At 30.7% G+C, this 21,519-nt stretch overlaps 1 protein-coding gene across 6 annotated transcripts; it reads right to left on the reverse strand.

The window, feature by feature from the left end:
- Positions 1-6,786: 6,786 nt before the first annotated feature.
- On the reverse strand, positions 6,787-21,229 carry LOC125076244 (USP6 N-terminal-like protein). Of its 6 annotated transcripts, none has more exons than XM_047688326.1 (7): positions 21,035-21,229; positions 20,633-20,820; positions 18,094-18,922; positions 17,788-18,023; positions 17,412-17,473; positions 12,240-12,444; positions 6,787-8,429 (listed from the first exon to the last, which is right to left on the reverse strand). In XM_047688326.1, the coding sequence occupies exons 2-7, from the start codon at positions 20,773-20,775 to the stop codon at positions 8,057-8,059; spliced, it is 1,848 nt and encodes a 615-aa protein (XP_047544282.1). In that variant the 5' UTR covers positions 20,776-20,820; positions 21,035-21,229; the 3' UTR covers positions 6,787-8,056. The 6 variants fall into 6 exon arrangements, with proteins under 6 accessions (XP_047544282.1, XP_047544281.1, XP_047544283.1 ...); XM_047688325.1 differs by having other exon boundaries at positions 20,934-21,229; XM_047688324.1 differs by having other exon boundaries at positions 6,788-8,429; positions 20,958-21,229.
- Positions 21,230-21,519: the final 290 nt, after the last annotated feature.

Consider the following 21,519-nt stretch of genomic DNA (forward strand, 5'->3'; position numbering starts at 1 on the left):
AATCTATATGTTTTTTAATCCAATATATTATCAAATAATTTTTTATACAATAATTTTATTGTTATTAAGTATAATTTGTGTTGTACAACAAAACGTTTTTTGATAGATTGTTTTTTTTTTTCTGTTGGTGCACATAATCGTTGCCACGTTTAATATGGGAAAATAAAATAACACTTATAATTTAAGTGAAAGGTATAAAAATAGCCAATAAAATAACATACGATTAAATTTATAATTTATTTAAACAGTATCTATGATGCCACCTCAGATAAAGCTCACTGAACTTATCAAACCATACAAAACATCAAAATATTTCAGGTCATAACAATCAATATCTCTCAATCAGTGACTACGCTAACTCTCGTGATTAAAAATACCCTATATTACACATAAGGTACATTCATGGTTACCATTTAAAAACACTAATCTATGTAACTACTAATGGAGCTTAAACAATTATTTTAAATTATAGAAGGAGCAATAAATCAGATAGTCCAGGTATTCATTTATACAACTTAATACTTCGAAGAGGTATGTTGCAGTAGGTTTAATCAAACCAATAAAAAATAACTTACAAATAGTGCACAGACGATCTAGTTTAAAAGGGTACATAAGGCTGTTAACAGCACGGTTTGCAAGACCAGTCGCTGGGAAATCATTATCTTGACCAGTACATTAGACCCAACCCATGCGGCTCACGTTTACAATCGCTTGTAAACACGAACGTTCTATCAATACTCAGGACACCGCAGGCTTTCCAAGCAGCGAACCGTGTCATTAAAAGCGCAGCTTACACTGAGCAGTTATTATAAATGTTAGTAATTATATATACTTCTTAGGGAAACACAATATACTTAGGTGTTAAATCCCTCTGTATATGAAATTTTAATAAAATATATTTGAAATTTAAGTTAATGATTATGAATTTTGAATAATCAATGATAGTCTATGCAATATAAACAATGCAGAGTATTATGTATATCATTAGTAATAATGTCTAGAATCATCTCGAATAAAATATATATAATATTAATTGGATAATTTATATTTTTTTTTATATCTAGCACCTCTTAATTATCTATATGGAAATGACAATACCATGAATACGTTATGACGCAGACAGCAGTCCCGTGGAAATAACGAAGGCGATTATATCAACAGTGTGGGGTACGGAATTTTATTGTTAAATGGTGTAGGCCGTTGTTTTAATACATCAGTTGACGTGTTAACACGAATGAATCATATGATTAGTACTAAACACTACAATAATATTAAACTACTGTTGGAAGTTAAGTGATATATACATGCAACGATTTCTAACTAACGTTTCTAACATATGAAATTACGTACTAAAGTTGAAATTTATAAAAAGAAATTTATATAAAAGTATTGCTTTATAGTTACTGTCGAACGGTTTTATAACGGTTTTTAATTTTTGTAATTGTTTTATTAGTATTCATTTATTAATGCTATGTGTACGTAAAATTTATTTAAATCTTTGTTTTACTATGAAATCGTTAAGTAAACGAAACGGAAGTGTTTTGAAAGTAATTGAAATTCTATAAATTTATTTGATACATAATTAATATTCGTGCTATGTAAATGTATAATAAAATAAATTAATGCTATAATACTTTGCAAATTGTCAAATGCAACTTTTATATATTAAGAACAAATATTTGTTATTTATCATAAGTTTGCAGAACAAGAGAGAGGAGTCAATGATTTTCTATTTATTACGGAGGATGAGAAATATTAGACTAACAAGCTCAAGCATACAACTCAATACAATAGATGACTTACATTGATTTCAAAATTGATAAAGTACTAAAATTTATTTTTCTTCGGATTCGACAAGGTTTTTTTTTCCTATTTGATCCAGATTTTATGAAATAATGTCATTCAATATTTCATAAAATCTGCCGCCAAAGTTATATTTCGACTGTCAATTGTTGGGTAATTACATAAGTTTATAATATTGCATTATTTATGTAATAGCTTTAAAAGAAATAAAACAGGCTGTATAATATATTAACACTTATCTTGTCATTATATAGTTATATATTAAAGCAATTCTTTAACCTCATGTCACACCTGTGTATGGCTTAAACTCGACATAATTGTAGGTAAAATTCAAAACAATTAGTAGTGATGAGTAATTTGAAATGAATTATTATTCACTATTAATATTGAAACAATAAAAAACTTAATGTATTTTCAAAAGTTGACATTATTAGAATTGTTCAATTGTTTTTCTTTTTTTTTTCATGGCAACATAAATGCGATATATTTCTATGACAGACAATTGTTTCGTTTCTTTTTTTGACTTATATTTTAGATTAAATCAAAATGGAAATTTGCTTCAACTATAAATTAAATATGGTGGTTACATTATTAACGCATAAATATAAAAATACAGGCAACTCGACAAATAAATCAAGATGTATATATATATGTATAGAATGTTGCAACAATGATATCATACTCTTATTGCGCCAAAAGAAGTTACAATTAGAAAAACACATTATTCACATACTATGTGTAACATCTGATCTCGCATTGGTAATACGCAACATTAATATTAAATCCTCTCTAAGAGTTTCAACTGACAACCATATCTAGCAACACGCTCTTTGCTCAAATCAAATAACGCGCGCTTTCCGCCTTCCAGTTACACATTTCCGTCCCATTCAAAACCATACACACAGATTGCACAAAAGTGAAAGGAATGACGATACACATTAAAAATGTGTTGGTTACATAGTAACAGAAACGGGCGAAAATTGCTTTAATAAAATAACAAAAATAAAAATTAAGTACCATTAACATGGCTTTAGATAAAGTGCATTGAATTAAAAATTTACAACTTTTGTTTTAAGAAGACATTCTCGTTGTTAAAAAATATTTTCTGTGCGTACTTAATAATTATAAATGTAAATATATACAGTGCCTGAGGGCAATCGTTCAATATACTGGGTAATTTATGTTGGGGCAGTAAGAGTAGTCACAATTAACAAATAGCAGCTATACGAATATATAATTAGATTTTCCTAAAACAATTATGACTTCGAATTTTATTCAAAATTATCAAAAAATATAATTGTACTTTTACACGTTCTTTACATTTTCCTGTAGATACAACCGTTTGTATAAAATACCCACCTTTTATATATAAAAATCATATTATCAGATATTGAAATCGATAAATGGCACAGAAATTTTCGTAAATGGAAACTTGGACGTACGTTTCAATTTCTAAACATAAATAACTTACCAACGAAAAAGTTTTGATTGTTGCCTTATTTAAACTAATATTATTAATATAATATTCGTATGGTTTGTGCAAGATACTATTGTAACAAAGCAGAATAGGGAATACGTGTAGGTTTTTTTTTTTTTAAATAAATTTGAATGTGCAAAGATAAAAAAATATAAGACTAAGCCTACGCAAAGCCGTTCACATAGACCACTGTAATTAAATATAAGTACATGCAACATTCCATTTATCTTAATGACCATTGACCCCATATTTGATGGCCTAAATAGAGACCAATTTGAGGTAACAGTTGCTAATGTAACCTTAAATTAGTAACTTCAAATTAAAATCTAAGTAAATTGTAAGCTCAGAATTAACATAAATTATCAATAATTTGTCAAGTCCAGCAAAATGCACTAATCGTAATCGTTGTTTTCTTACAAATTACACAAAATGTTATGTAATTTTCAAAAATTGTAACACTAAACGTCAGATACAAATATAATCTTAATTTTAAAGAAAATGTTCTTATAACGTAATTATATTATATATAAATAAATACATTCCCTACTATTTTTAATTTAATTAGATAATTAAAAATAGCGACTACGGACATTTTGTAGAATACTATAAACTATGGAAAATATTTTAAGCGGTAAAATGAGGTTGAATATGAATACTAACAATTATAAATGTAAAGCGATCCTGCGGATTGGTGAATCGTTTGGTGGAAAAAAAGAACTAAACGAACTCGAGAGCTAAGTAAATGTATACAGGCCTAGGACGTAGACCTGGAGGATACGTGATCAACGAATTACGAATAAATGATGATGTGATATCTATACATTTATTTCGATCTGTTTAAAAAAAACAACGTCGTTCCCAAAGATTATTTAGGCATTTTACAAACAATTTATATTTGTCTGTTGACTTTAAGCCGGAAATAAGTAGAGCAAATGAAGTAGATAAGAATTGCCTTCGTCAATTTACCAACGAAGGCAATTTGTCTAGTTTGCTGTTACATGTAACGAAGGACATTTGTTTTATATTTAAAGTGTTCTGGAGACAAATTACTCAAAGTATTAACAAGTCGCGGACGGTTCTCTCTATATAATAATTTCCATTGCAATTACGACATCGACATCGACATTAGGGACGAGATTCAACCAATCTACCTCAACTATAACGCTACCTGCTGCGATATACAAATTATACCCCTACGACTTCGCCGGATATGTCTCAAAAACAAATTTCTTTCAATATTGATGACTCTTAGAATTAGACTCGCTGCCTACTGGGTGCTAGAAATAGTTGCGTTTGATAATTATCAAAAAAAATATTTCAGAGAAAAAATTTCACGTCGTGTAATTTGTTTTAATAATAAAGGATGAATGTTATAGGTTAATTACATCTTATGAGCGTTTCATAACAGACATTTTAGCAACAAGTTTTTTTTTATTTTTATCGTGTTCACCGAAAACAAATCACAATTACATAATTGCATACCTCTATTAAAGATTATTAATAACAGTTTACTATTTTTGTTTCGTTCTTTTGCACTGTATCTGCAATGTGCAGTTTATCGTATACATAGATTCAAGCGTGAACGTTACACACACCAATAACAACGTGCGACAAAGCACCTTATAAGTGCTGTCCTGCTCCCGCGTTTAATTACACTGTTGGCAGCGGGTCTAGGATCTACAAAAGTACCTTTAGTTTTGATCAATTGTATTACAAAATGATTATTACTTTTATTTAAAAGCGTTTGAAAGATTTATATATGTAATGAAAAATCGGGAATAATGGTAATATAAATCTACTTAAACGTCTATTTTCAGAGAACGAAGGTGAAATGAAAATGCATATATAATTAAATAGGTATTCTACGTAAGAGTTAAAGGAATAAATTGTCATATTATTGCATGAACTTAGAAAACACAACAATAGAATATCCTTAACAGTATTTGGAATCACTTTGGTTGTAAGTAAATATTAATAAGAGGGTATAAGGTGCCTTGGTATTGGATTATTTTCGAATTCAATTTATTACAAATTGAAAGCGGTCTACCTACATGCATAATGTATAAACGTATTAATACATCAGTCGGATTCTAATCGATACCTGAAATTTTCTATGAATTTAAAAAATTATAACTATGACCGATCTAGTAATGAAAGTTGAAAAGATGACCTTGGAAAATCAAAATAATATATTTTTTTCTATGCTGTAGAAAAAATACTCAAAGAATAAACAAGTCTAGAGACAAATTGCCACGATATTGCTATTTTCGAAACTTGAACTTAATAACCGGATAAGAAAAAATAATTTTTTTTTTTATTTCATAAGTATAGCATAGTATTGTTGATATTTGTAATGTTAGGCTAATATACCATTTTAAATCAAATAAATTCGTTACTATTTAACTGACGACGCGTAGCTGAATGTGTTTGATATTTGTCTCACGAGCCCAGAGAGCCCAGAGAAATATATTACATAGCAATGTCATATTAACGAATCTGATTCTAAAAATATCAGCGCAAAAGTGTTTGACATCCTAAGTACGTTTCAATATGTATTAAACGAATATTTATGAAGTAAATATATTTTAATAAGTAAATAATTAAGATAAATATATCGAAGCAAATATTATCTGTAAAAATTATATCTGTATTGTATCTATACTAATATTATAAATGCGAAAATAACTCTGTCCGTTGCTTCTTTTGTTAATTTGGTGTTGAGAGTCCCAGGGAAGGACATAGGCTACTTTTTTAAATCACCTGTCGAAGGAGTAAAATTTCAGTTGGCGTTTTTTAAATTACGCGCGTGTTGAGCCGCAGGTTGTATTTTCATTTTATATAAAACTCAAATGTTCTCAGTCTAATTGTTTAATATTTTTGTAACGTAAAATAAAAACGTATTTCAGCCGTTTTTTAAATGAAAGTTTAGATAATAAATAGCTTATATTTTAATATAGGCGGCTTAATTTTATTGGACAGTCTCATTACGAGGTAATTCAATAAAATATAAAAAGGCCGACATTTCATTTATTTTCTAAATTTTCGATTTAAAATGTTCTTAAAGACTTAAATTTGATACAACGCGATTGATCCGGAATGATAAATAAAAAAAAAAATATAGCAATAACGTGACGGCAGGAACTTAAAAAAAAGGAGGTGTTCAGTACACCTAGTTGATAGGTTAAGTGTGTTGATATTTCAATAAGTTATCCTTATATTTTCTATCCTACTGGATGAAATTACACAGAACATTCCCCTAGAGCAGATATTTAGCAATCAGATTCTCATAATACTATATACATATATATAATTTTATTTCTGAACGATCTCACGTGGTAACATCGATATTTAATGATACATCTATTTCTAATTATCTTAATAGATTTAAATAATTGATATTATTGCAATTCTCACTGTGAGTTTGAAAATTACTAAAAATATACAATATTAAGAAGAAACACATGACGGTACTTTAACAATAATTTACAATAAATTTTACACATAGAATATATTTAGTTAATTATTAGGCAATTGTTATGGTACTCGATTTTAATCTTTGATCTTATAATATCTAGCTTTCAGCTCAATTATATAAACTTATATTAGAAGCAGAAACCACCAATAGCATATCTCTATCATATTTAATACTTAATTGTCTTTTCTGTATAATATACTATTTAATGACACGGGCCAATTTAAAATATATATATTTTTATGTCTCTCCGATCATATTAAACTCCTCGAGTAATTATTATGTGATACTAAAAAAAAATAATAAGAAAAATATAAGTTTTAATAATAATAAAATAATTCGGACGATTTTGAGTAAAAGCATGCAGGTCTGATTCCGTAGTCATCATGTATATAAATGGAAATAATTTGTCATCTTGTATGTATTTTGTATGGGCTTTGGGACTATACAACAATAAATATGATACTTAAATTTACTCATACAAATTTTAAACTCCTACATTTATATTTGTTTAAAGTGCATAGACGACTACGGAACCTCTTAAATACTATAAGTTAGTAATTGGATAAACGCCATTCAGAGAGCAGATTTTTGACGATGGAAGACCAAAACTGCAAAACTTTGGCACTAAAATACGTATTCTTAACACAAGGATATTTCAAATATAAATCCGAATTTGAAAAACCTAATCAAACTAAATATCAAATTTTACTTAAACCAACCAAGATAAATAATAATGTATGGAACTGTTTTAAGTCTACTCAAGTCTATTCATGAAAATTAGCGAACATATCTTAAGTTATAATAAATACTTTACATTTGAGATTCTTAAATCACTATTTTTTATATCAAGATGGAGTCGTTTACTATAACGTTTTCGTAATATTTGAAGCCATCTCAAATGTCAGTCCCTACGAGGAATACGCACTTGGGCAGTTAGTTAGCTGACAGATACTCTGTCGCGAGTTAGTAAAACAATAAAATAATAAAAAAATAGAAAAAATAACATAAATAAACACAATAAAAAATAAATCCAAATTGATATTTTTATTGTCGTTAAAAAAAACGGAATGCTAATATACAAAAAAATATGGCATCATTTCAATTGATAGAGAAGATCGAGTTAAAAAAATAATAAAAATTAATTATAAGAAAATAATTTAAATATTTCATACTGAATAATCGCTAAAAAACGTAAATTCGAGTAATGTATCACCTTTACATTTTAACTGGATAAAACTCGACACACTAGTTCGAGGTAAAATAAATATCCATTAAAATCGAGTATTTATCGATTGATCAATTCAATTAATATCGTAGATCCCTGCATGAGATTCTATGTAACGTTGGGTTATGATGCGACCGGAGTCGACCACGGGCGTCAGTAACTCCTCGGACGATACCTGGATCCTGATTCTATTGTCCGACGGCAGGTTCGCGGCGCCGTTGGTGTAGAATCCCAGTGACATCGGCTTGTGGTGTTCGTCGTATGCTTTGTACTTGGAGGGACTGACTGGTTGTAAATGCGATGGACTAGCGGCCAGGGGGTTGTACGTGACGTGGATGCGAACCACGTCTTCGGATTGAGGCGAGACGGAGGGCGGGTGAGGCGTGGCTCTCGGCGTCGAGTGGGAAGTCGACGGCGCCCTCTGTATGCTCAGGCTACAAATGCCCGATCTGAAACATTTTACAATTTCGTTAATAACTTCATTATTAAACATAAATACGTAAATTCATAGCCAGCGTGATTACTATAAACAGTTTTTGCTCAACTAGATAAATGCATTAGCTATCTAACATTTAATATGTTGTATATATTATGTTCCTAAATGTCGCTGGTATGAAGATATATTATTTAAATATTTAAATTGTGATAAATGCAGTTGGATAACTACGAATATCGTAAAAAATGGCAGAAGGATTTTGCGATATTCAGATTTTAAGGGGCAGTTACGGCACGTTTTAGTCATAGCCGTTACTAAGAGTTACTATGTTATTGGACTCGACGAACGTGTCGCGATACACTAATACATATTTTTTATTATCCGCGAGCGAAGCAGCTAGTATTGAATAAATAGTAATAATCAGTGTTACAATAGATCATTATATAGTTCGATATTTAAAATAAACAACATATTTATTTTTAATCTAATACGATTACTATAGGACGAAGGCACTGATTTATAAATAATACTTCTTTCCATTCCAAATTATTCCGATTATAACCTAGAAGGATTTTTATTTTAACTAAATCCTTATACCAGCGACTGTCGTTTAAAAATAAATAGGTATTATCAATAAAACATGGCATAAGCAGCGCTATAAACCGACACACTAAATAAAGAGCGGCGGAAAAGCTGAGACTATATATCATATATATTCTATTCCATAGTGCATAATATGTTAGTCCTTAATAATAAGCTAAATATTGTTATTCTTCTAGTTTCTGTTCATTATATTGTATATAGAACGAACGTTATAATTCTTTTTAACACGACGTTGATAACATGCGTTTCAAACCGCAACGCGATTCCAACGAATACATGTACATATTGATGATTACTAAGTAAAACTAACATTTCCCATATGATGCACGTATAATATCAATCTTATAATCTCGAAATAATTTTAACTCCACTTTTGTTATATTTAACATATCAAATGAATATATATACCTACATATAGATCCTAATGTATCATTGTTACCACAAATAAAAATCGTAATAAAATACAAATAATATGGCAATTTTATGATATACATTGATAGTCAAGACTTAATCAATAAAACTGTCACGTGTTACGTACTCGGTTAATTTTATAACTATGTATACCAACAAGTTTATGTAAAGACCAACCGCACTACAGGTCATGAGATATAATAAATCCATAAATAAAGCAATCTTTAGCATATTGATATGAGTCGCTGCGGCATGAGCTTGAGTTTGAGTAATGTAGGTTGCAGGGCAGTGAGCGAGTGACCCACCTTACCCCTTAACACAGCTTCGGCTAAATATTCAGTCTTTATTAACACCTTGAAGTCGAAGGTAGCTAAGTATAGGTCTTAGTTTGAGATCGCCAGCTCTGCCACCGGTTTGCTTTGCTGCGGTCCCTTTGACCCCACCTTGAGTACCGTATATTTATTACGAATAAATATTATATTACATATATAAAAAGCATTATATACAAAATTATCTATTTAAACATATTTTATGTGACTTTCTACGATACTATTGCAATTTATAATAAATCAGGTGAAATTTGAAATTAAAAATAATTGTCAAATTAATTTTATATACTTAATAAAATACATTAAAAAAATATAAGTGTCAGGAAAGCTTGGGTAGTAGGTTATGCATTATACTGTTAAGTTAAAGTATAAGTTACCGGATCAAAATTAATATATAAACATATAGGTGAAATAACAAAAGGCACAGGTGAAGATCGACTGGATAAACCATTGCGTGGATAGTGGAAACTTGCGCAAAGCCCAGCTCTCCGAGTTGCCACCAAAATAATGAGACAATTATACAAAAAAAATAAACGATTTTTATACCTGCAGTCAAACGTTAAACAGGAATAAAAACTTATTTATCATTTAATTTTATAATTTATGTACAAAATTTACAAGTTATTCAATTCAATTATAAAGATTAAGATGCGAAACGTTTAGGTAACATTTTACTTCAATTAAAATTTGTGATAAAATAAATACTTTATGGATGTTTTACGGGCATTTCTCTACACATTGGAAAACGACTGTACTGAGACTTGTACATAGTTACTACTGCTAAGATATAAGATAAATAACATCATGTTAGCCTTTCTTGGCTTGCCATAGCGCATATTATGTAATAACTTGATACTGTAACAAAATAAAAAACACATACAAAAATATTAAATCACAGCTCCCTCTAGAGTCCCAATTTCAGAATAATAATTATATTTCATTCAACAAATATTTAATTTCAATTCCTATTTCTGATAAATTAAAATTTCTATTTAAAACACACATTACTTTCTGCCACCTGCGTCACCATTTTATTTTCTGAAGCAATTATTTTATTTAGTTTCTGCAATACAAAATATGGTCTTTTTATGCTTTACAATGTCATCCAAAATGACATGATGGTAGGAAAAAGCCAGCTGGAGAATGAAAAAAATATTGTAGTTTAAAATAAGAACACAAAGCTAGTTACAGAAGTAAATCGAAGCGAGTATAAGATGACAAAAATCACAGACAGCAAGACAAGATACGTAGCACTACGTACTTTCGTACACAGAAATACCGAGATTAGAGTTGGAGTCAACATTTTTGGTATTGGATATGATTTAGAGTCATTCTGTACTTATTATCAGGTGCCAGAACAACGAGAACCAAATAAGAATGGACACACTGACTTCACATGTCGTAGGCATAAAGTTTATTAAATTCAGGCAAAGTACGTCACAAAACGCTGATTTTTTTCTCGCATTGCCAGTTAACATTGAACAGTGTCTATCTTTCTTCAAGAACTATAGCAATACCGAGAAGCCCGGAATGGGCTTATCACACCATATACTATGGCTCATGTAGTGAGAGAAATAAAGTTTTGATGGTCTGAGCTTAGAGCTTGTTTTATTTGCAAGTACTGTTGGCCGTGTTTGTCGTGTTTTGTTAGGGGCCATCATAATTAATATGATCTGGAAAATCTGGAAGGATCATAACAAAACGTAGAATGATGCGAAAGTTTGGCTTCCGATTGATTCCTGTCTTCAGCATCAAATCCTCAGTTTACTACTACAGTGGCACATCGGTTTATGCGTGTATCTTAATACTTAAGCCGTGCGTTTGACTTAGTTAACATTCAGCAACTATGGCAATAACTAACAGTTTCTTATGCACGATAACAGTGAATCTGTTGAGGACTGACCTCTCCGGACCTCTATAGGTAAGTACAAGATCTGGATGCCAGATAGACAAAACGTGCATAAATAGTAGATGATTAAGCGGATTATTGACCGAAATTTATGCGAGTGATCATGTCCTAAAGTACGATGTCTCTGTACTATGAAAGAGTAGAAAAAATTACGTAATTGAATGGGCCTAGACTGCCGATCTATGCGACTATGACCTCGACATAGTAAATTAACTTAAGTTTCGACTGTTAGGAGGAACACTCACACTTTCTTCTGTCAAAACTGTCGTTATTCAGAGATTAATATTAGTATTTCTAAACGTTTCATTGTGCTGTACAATGTTAAATAGTCCAGTGTAGTGTAGAGGAATATGTGTTGACTTGTAAAGACCCGTATTTAATTTCACTGGTTTTCTTAATAAAGTCAGGGTTTTTCACAAACATATAATTGAGATAGTGTCTTATGGAACATTTTCCAATGAGTAGAGAACCCATATAAGTAACGCGTTTTGGTGGCCAATTCCGACGACGATAGAGCTAGTCTGAGCTAAATATGCAAGGGACGTGGTATAGTGCGTCTACATAATCTCACCCATCTGACCCAGTGCCGTCGTCGCTGATGTTGCTGTGCGTGTCCAGCGAGTTGTCCGGCGCGTGCGACCGGCCGCTCGAGAACACGCTGAGGTCGGCCGTGCTCGTCACGCTCGTGTCGGCGAGCGAGCGACGCGAACCAAGCGCGGACGTCGAATCCTCGCACCGAACGCCGCTCGCGACCCCGCTGTGATCTGAACACAACACTATACTTACTTCGAACATTGCCAACTATTCATATAATACTGCATAGCTTAAGATTTTTCATTGGGTATTTGAATGATATCTATGCACTCAATAAATTCAAGCTATTGTATACGCGAACGCAGACATTTTATATCACTTCCATCTTATAGTTCAATGGACCGAAAATCTGAGACTGGAATGAAGTTAACGAAATAAACTCGCAATGTTTATCAAAATTCGAACTCGAGCCGCGAGATCTGCAGATTTTGGACGAATTTATGACTCATTGAATACGATTTAAAAACTTTTGCAGAAATTAATAATATTATAGTATTGATTTAAAATAAACTATAACAACTTTTCATTGAAATACCCAATGAATATAGATCTTTAAAATTCCTGACGTTCGGTGCTTCGTTTGCGGATTAGAAATTAGTTATGAGTGAAGGAATGATATTCAAATATGAACTTGCTATTAAATATGTTAGCGGAAGCGAACATCGGGTAGATAAGTTACAGCGGATGAGCAATCAAACAAGTAACATGCAAAACATTACACTTACCTCGAGTTACGGTCGGGCGTACACACACATTTCAAGCAAACAAAGTGCCAATAATCTCATGCAAATGTAACAAAAATCTCTGCTCGTAACCTGAATCAACTCAAAGGTACTTTATTACTTATCGGTTATTTACATAGCTACTATTAAAACGATTCGTTTTCAATAATGTTTCCGACGAGTTCTCTTTACATTGTCACTCTTGACGAGGTAATTGTAGTTTTCGGTATCGTTCTTGATCGAATAGCGCGGGGCGAGAGGGGGGACGTCTTGAAGGATGTTCATAGAGGCTTGGGAGGTATGGAGGGGAACCGCGTTGGTTATATTTTCGCCTGAAGGCAAAAAAAAATACTACTTTAAAATATTAAACAATATTTGTCTCGTTAATTTATTTTACCTTCAAGTATGATACAATGGCCGTTTTAAAAAGCTTTAATTACAAGACATCGAATAATCTATGATTATTTAGAAACTGAAGACTGAACATGTTTCAAAATGTTTTTTTTTTATTGTTCATAAAATATAGTGTGTAAGGCGGGTGACATAAATTATAAAATAATATTCCAAGATCATTAAGGAAAGCATAATAGGATACATTGCAGTGCCGTATCTACTTGTGACACATAACCTATGTGATATCTAATTAATAATACGTCTACAACATACCATAAATAAGGTATTTTGATATGAACTACGTTTTGGTGTCTTCATACCACAACGGGCGGCAAAACTAAAAATAGAAAACAATTTTATTGTGCCAACTTCAGTACAACAACCGTTACTAAAATAATTTACTTTCCATAACATGACAATAAGTGATACATCGTTACACGAAATACGTTCTTATCATAATGTGTCTTCACTTTCTAAATTCGACCTAAATCAATAAAACGTACTCTAATAAACTTAAAACTAATAAATACAAAATATAAACAATACCATTAAAGCAACACCATGTTTTATAACTGGATGATAGGGGTGGGTTTATGTAGAATAAATATATCAGGTTTGAGCAGAGATTTACACCCAAACAGTATTAAAGATTAAAATAAACAAATACAAATACTAGATCCGTATGTATGAAATGTGTGTCCGTAACGACCAATAGAGTCATTAATCAAAAATTACGTACAAATATATATATGATGTATGAGCAAATAAATTACATGACATATAAACAAAAAAAAACAGAGAATAATAATTCTAAATAAACTTCGAGCACTTGAAATAATGTTTGATTAGTACCAGTAACATTTTGGTTAGATATAAAACTTAAAATTCTCAAGCAAAGAATGTTAATGAAAAATTATTTGCACATTGTTAAACATGTCATAAACCCACCGCCGTACCACCATGGCCATGCTAGTGCGCAAAAATAAAAATATATTATAACACTAGGCTTTATAGTAACTATGTGCGGGAAGTGATGAACGAAGAATTGGCAAGCGCAACGCAGTGTCAAGGATGTCCATTAACTTGACACTGCCTGGACCTAAACTTATGTAACACGCAGCGAAACGGCGGGTTAAGCGGATATTGTACAAAGTCACACAAAATTCAACCTGAGCTACAACGATGCATCGTTTTGTATTGTAGCATATTTAACACGGTACCGCATCAATTCGTGCTTTTAGAACTTGTTTTGGGTTAGTCACAATATAAATAAGAATTGCAATTTTACATTTTATATGTGTATATATATATATATATATTTGTTTCTAATTTCGTTGTTTTAACTAAATTATCATTATGTTGATCGAATATATTATTTTAACTAGCACCCTCATTCCGAAGTCTTTTGTCGATTCAAATGTTTTAATTAAAGCTTATTATTATGATAAATTCCCACAGTTAGTAAGTAAAATGTGCTCCGTTAATGCCTTGGAAGCTATCACACCACGCTCCTACTCTGCGTGTTGGCGGATACGGTTTACTTTCGTTTTCTCACGATGTCTTCTTTCACCGCCGAGCATGAATTGAATTATAAACACAAGTGTAGCATTTGCGACGCCTGTCTGAATTTAAAATTGCAACTTTCTTGTACATTTTAAAACGATAAACATTTTTTTAAATATTATTATTATTAATATAATCAATTATGTAATAGTTGTATATATAGCCGCCGCTTTTTCAAACGACACAAAAGTAAACAATAGCCGCGTTCGGCAAACTTCATAAAATAAACTAGAGTCCACGGGTGTAGGATTATAAGTATACGATTCATTTACTTATATGAATTAATATTTCAACAACGAATAGCAGTGATGAGTATTAAAAGGGATCAGGAATTCGATATAATTTGTGCTAAATATATCAACATTTTTAAATATAATATTATGATTTAAAATAGAAAAATGTAAAACTATAAAACTTTGTCATATTGAAAAGTAGGACATGGACGTAATACTATTTGAAGATAACTGCAAACGAATTAGAGATTGCTATCGTGTTTATTTTTGGTGTCATTTGAAAGCGACTATACATATAAATAATGCATACGCGTAAGGGTGTTCGTTTTAGTCACAAATAAGTAGAGAACTGTAGTATTGTGAAAATGTACAAAACTTTAAACGAAAGTAAAAACAATATATAACAGTTAATAATACACTCTAGTAGAGTGTAAGGACAATAATCACTAACGATATCCTTCAATTCTTTAACAATCTTAAAGGAAGAGGATATCTGACAGAATAAGTAAAACGTTGATTAAAAAAAACAAAACAGATTTAAGCGTGTGATTTGAATACAATAATATGCATCATAAAACCGCGTATATTATTAAGGAACCGTATTTATTTCGTGTGAAAGACATCTCGCACATTTACTACTAAACAAAAATTATAAAAGTTGATTTCATTTAATTGACAGGTCGGAAGAGTTAGCCGATTAAGATCTAATTATCATAACGTGTCTGATTATCGACTAGAAATCGAGCCTAAAGAACATTTAATGCAAACTTCTCATATTAAATGTTACTTAAATATACATATAGTTTATAAAATCCATCAATTCTAATTCAGAATAATTAAATAAAATATACAAAGGATTATACATGTTTTCGAAACATGTCTAGGATTTGACAAGTTGTTCGAGCGCGATTCGATAAAAAAAAAAAAAAAAACTAGTACTTACGCATTCATTATATGTGAGCAAAATTTAATTATCTATGTCCATATATTTTTAATAAAAAACCCGGTACAATTTTGCTTTTTAAATTTTAATCCGGTGTAGCAATTTACAATCTATAACTGATAAGGTGTAATAAAATATTAAATGCAAATATTCAATTCACATTATAGACTAATTACTGAGATCCTTGCCGGTTCCTCTCAGTAGATTACATTTAGAACCGTTAAGATATTTACACTTCATTAATCTATTAAAACTATGATAAATCAAAGGGTTTTTGCCTGTAAAGGGTTTTTCTTATCGTAATTAATTAATTAGTTGTCTGAATGAAATGCATAAATAACTAAATACTATTTTAATAGAAACGATTTCCGGAAAACTCAAAACGTGAATTATAAAAAAAATAGATTTCAATAAAGACGAAAAACACGTAAGACTCAAATGGAATGCAGTCAGGGCCTTAGTAATGAAATTGGAACAACGAGTGAATAATTACGTATTATTGGTCTCTTTCTGTCTTCAGTAAGAAGACAATCGAAAGAAAAAGACAAGGCATTGTGTAACCATACAACCGCTACACAATGTTTAATAGTAAGGGAGTAAATGTTTTATAGACTATATTAGTTTTAAGTAACATTTAAAATCATTACTAAAATGATTTAATTGTGCACTTTAAAATATAATTTATTATAATTTCTATACTGTGTTGAAACGGCTTAAAGTTATTATTTACAGATTCATTTAAAATATCTGAGTACTAATTTTATTCCGATGATATTCGCGAAAAAAATATATAATAATAATAATAAAATGATGAACTTTGCATAATTTGCAGTTTTCTTATTTATATAATTTATTTTACATAAGTGTGTAATAAAATGTGCTGGATTTGTTTAAACAAATTTGTACTTTTAGGTAAATCACATTGAGTAATAAGCAAAACTTAAAACACAATAATTCTCGTGCCGCATACATGATTGTGTTATGAAATAGCCAATAATAAATCAAAGAACATATGAAACTAATACTTCAACGTACACTACATGTACACTCGAATCTATACGAATAAATATAGCTTACTTTACACAAGGCATACACGGTAATTATTGACTGTCTATTACTTAATAAAAAAATAAATAAATAAGAGTAAAAAGGCTTCAATATTTTAAATAGGGGAATGAATTAATTAATTCGGTGACTTCGAATTTATACACAAGTTCATAAATGCGTAAATTGATCGGAACCGAGGCTCTCGTCGGACGTGGTTCGCGACGTTGGCGGCGATGCCTCCAAATTACCTGAAACTGTGTCGCTCTGTGACACTCGAAGCTCCTGCAACTCAAGAGCCGCCTTTTCACGCCTAAAACAATACGAGTAACATATTATAATGTAATCAAATAACGGTGTGAAACAACGTGATAAAATTAACCACCGATTTAAATATTGTTATGACTTATATCGTGTTCTGACCGCACGAACATTACCCGCAAAATTATTACGAGAAAACAGCTTTATCAGAAACATCATTAAATGTCAAATGTTAAAAAAAGGGCGACGTGAAAAGTTGTTTTAAAACGAAAGCATTGCTGCCTCTTGACCCACTTCTTCATAAGTTATGCAAGTTCTGATTAAACCATCTCTCAAACGGTTTGTTATTATTTCGTATTTTCCTACCTTAAAATGACTGTAGCTCGAGCATGTTTTTCGGTTTCAGAGAAATTTTCGGCTCTTTGGCCGATTTTCGACTTTTTGTCTGGTTCCACGAACAAGCCGAGTTGACGCTGTGGCATCTCAGAGGGCGGCGGTGGACCAGGGTAGTCGAGTTTAGCTCGTTTTAGTTCTTCCATGGATCGTTCTAAATGATAAATAACAATGTCGTCCTCAAAGCCAAAATCTTTATGAAGTTTCACCTGAAAAGCAAATGTTTCTTTAATTAACTAATATATTCCTTATAATATATATCATATGTAAAATATATACCTGAATAAAATTAACAATAAGATCCATATCATTTAACTTCATAATAGCTTTTTTATGGAGTTTAAGAATAGTATAGGCCATAGCAGTAATCACTCGCTCTCCATCAAGCAGATATATATCCCACACCCTCAAACATAAACTGAAGGGCACTCGTTCCACAAAGCATACAAAGAACCATTTGAGAGAGTAAAGTATGGCATCAAGGCCAAACTTATCAAAGTGATGTTTCAGCTTTGGCATAAACTTGATCAAAATTTTATCATGATGTTCTAGAAACCTTGTTAGTTTTGGAAAACCTTCAACATACAATCCGTGCATGGCATATTTCTTATCAGACAAAAGTATGGCAAGTGCCCAAAAAGCATCTTCTTCATCCATATACATGAGCAAAACACCAGCTAGGCCGGACATGCCCTGACAATAACCCACTTCAGAGTTATACATACTGTAAGCACACAAAACATTGAACAACGAGCACTGCTTTTCTGAATATCTTTCTCTATAGAACTGGTGTTCTCTGAACTGTCTATTCACATCTGAATCAATCTGCCTCACATCTGTAGACCATTGCTTTGCAAGTTTTAGCATCTCCTGAAACTTCCCAGGGTTATCTGATTTTATGGTATTTACGTTTAGGAGTTTGCACCATATCTTAATTCTTAATGAGTTTGGAATGCCTTTGTATATTCTCCTGTGCAACTTTTCCTTTGTAGTGGCCGATTCCCAGGATCCAAGCATCTTGACCCATTTCTTCTCTCTTTCAACTTCCACATTAACTTTTTGTGGCGCAGTCTTTTGTGTGAGTCTCTCATCGTGAATGAATCCATATCTACAAAATTATTTGTGTTATATTTATTACAGATGCTAGTGTGACGATGCAGATAACAAATATGTAAATTAAAAATTATTTTCTTTGTATAACATAATATTATTTTTATATAAACAACAATGAAACAAACAATGCAGAAAAGCAAAGATTTTAGAAAAAAATAATATCAAAAACATTCACATAGCAAATTAAATCCATATAATTCAAAGTGTTTAAACAAAAATCATTACTAGATCAGTCTTTCCACACAACTACCCTAAAAAGAGTTGAATATTTTCAGTATCATGTATAATGATTCTAAAAATATGTCCAAATCTATTCAGGAATTTAAATTTTATGGCAGAATAAAGAAACACATGTATATACATAAATCCCTCATCCCTTGACATGGGATATAAATGAAGTAATTCATTCGGGGCAGTTGTGTTTTTTAATTAATAATGTATAAAAGTTGAGATTTTTATTGCATATAAATTAATATAAAAAAAAAATTCAAAAAGCAGCACTATTCATGAATATAAAAGCCCAGCAAAGCCCAGCAGATAATGTCCAGACCATGTATATTTGCACATATATTAATAGTCCTGGTGATTGTTTAACCAGTATAGAAGATTGTATTGAACAATGCGATTTATACCTTGTTTTTCTATTTCAGTTGGGTTGCCAGTGAACTTTACAGTCATGGACCAATGTATAGGCAAGGGAGATAACATTTTAGGAGCAGATAACTTGGTCTCCACCACTCATAAAAAAGGTTTAGACATTATCAAATTCCAACATTCATTGTCAATGATCATATTATAATAACATTGATTAATTTAAATATTAAAATAAATATTAAACAATTTAATTTAAATTAATTTAATTAATTAAAATAAGGCTGACTCAGCAATTAAAGTGAAGAAACTATACACTCTTATAATTCTAATGTGTAATAAAAAAATCATGCATTTTTACAAATGGAATGAATTTTGCATAAAGAAAATGCTTCATATTTTGTTTATTTAATGTTCATACTAATGTTTGATTTTAAAATTAAACATAAACTTATTTAAGCAAATACACATGAGAACAGTTCATTTATTTTCATTTTAATCTAAAAGCAATGTCTTTACTAACTTGATTGTACTTGCACAGCCTAAGCTAAAATACATATACTACATACTTTAATTAATCTAAGAGAACTTAATGTAGAAGTGCTACAAAGAGATTTTGCTAAAAATGCAATTTAACAACTCATTTATAAATTACATCTATTCATGAGAAAAATAGGGGGCAAAGTAACATTATTAAAAGATTGTCTGACATTTGTTTATTCTAGGTTTTTTCTAATTACTAAGTACTATATTCAGGTCATTTCCTAACAGTGGAATTTAGATACTAAGAAAAATAAATGTCAAATCAGCAATCAGGTTAGCATTAAAATTGAGTAGATCTATAATTCCTTTATAAAAAAAAAACGAAAATATTAAACAATATAAAATAATACTTTAATATAACTGAGCTAAGACTTATATAGGCATTACCATTTTGCAAATGTATAAGAAATAAAATCGCAAATGCGTAACACAAATTTATACATAATTAAAGAATGCAATCAAGTTTTAAAAAACATATAAATTCGCACTGGCCATCATGTTTAAACACATATCCAAACTTCGGTTACAACCCTAGGGTTTTAAGGCATATTTTATGAAAAACTTAAAATACCTATCTGTTTTATGGTAATCCTCAAATTCAGGATCTTCCCAGGGATCTATTTGACCAGCGAGGTTCTCTCGCCCTCTCTCGTATCTTTGGAAGATACGCTCCCGCTCTTCGGAAGCCCGTGCCAACAGAGCCTCCTCATTCATAACACTGCCTGATTGTGCCACATACCGATCGAACACCTACACGACCTAAAATCGTTTAACCGACCTACTAAAATACTGCTAATCCTTCTGTATTATTAAAATATCGAAAACTTAGATGTGACTACATTGCAATGTAATAGGTTAATTTGTTTTATTACATATTTCTTATTAAGTCTTTAAACCTTTGAATAATTAAAAAATTCTCCGACGCTATTTTGAGCAATCTGACCACAGATCTAAGCAAATGCAATAATTTTACATGCCAAGGATAATCAACTATTGCAGTCAGGTTGTAAGTTCTGTTAAGTAAATAGTTCATTAAATACTTTCAAGTGGAATGTTTTTATTTAAATTAAATATAGTTAATGAGAACATTTCGAACACAATTCACACACATTCAGTTCAATAATACACTAAAAGGAAATAGTTGAGAATTCAGATCATCTGAGAAAAGAAAAACGCCCCCTTTTTGAGATGACTATGAACGGCGTGGACTCAAGTATTTTAAGTTACACTTTTATAAATGTAATTTATTGTCTAATAATACAGTAGAATTAAAGTTTACTAATATTAAATATTTAATACGAAAAGTTTACTATGTTTTGATTGTTTTTATTTTGATTATTTCTATTTGTAATTAATATAGTTAATGAGTAGATGTAGGTAATACATATTTGAGGATATAAATATGTATTTCCTGCAAATAGACTAGACTATAAATTATTTCTCAAAAAATTATGTTAA

The sequence above is a fragment of the Vanessa atalanta genome, chromosome Z, assembly GCF_905147765.1.
Source record: "Vanessa atalanta chromosome Z, ilVanAtal1.2, whole genome shotgun sequence".
Lineage (NCBI taxonomy): Eukaryota > Metazoa > Arthropoda > Insecta > Lepidoptera > Nymphalidae > Vanessa > Vanessa atalanta.

What these genes read in the sequence shown, in the direction of transcription:
- LOC125076244 (XM_047688326.1), bottom strand. Translation starts at nt 20,775, where the DNA reads ATGAATGAGGAGGCTCTGTTGGCACGGGCTTCCGAAGAGCGGGAGCGT. An exon ending in GATTACCATAAAACAGATAG is followed by an intron (nt 18,923 to 20,632) that starts GTATTTTAAGTT and finishes ATAATTTTGTAG; the next exon opens with ATATGGATTCATTCACGATG. An exon ending in GACGGCACTGGGTCAGATGG is followed by an intron (nt 8,430 to 12,239) that starts GTGAGATTATGT and finishes AAAATGTTTCAG; the next exon opens with ATCGGGCATTTGTAGCCTGA.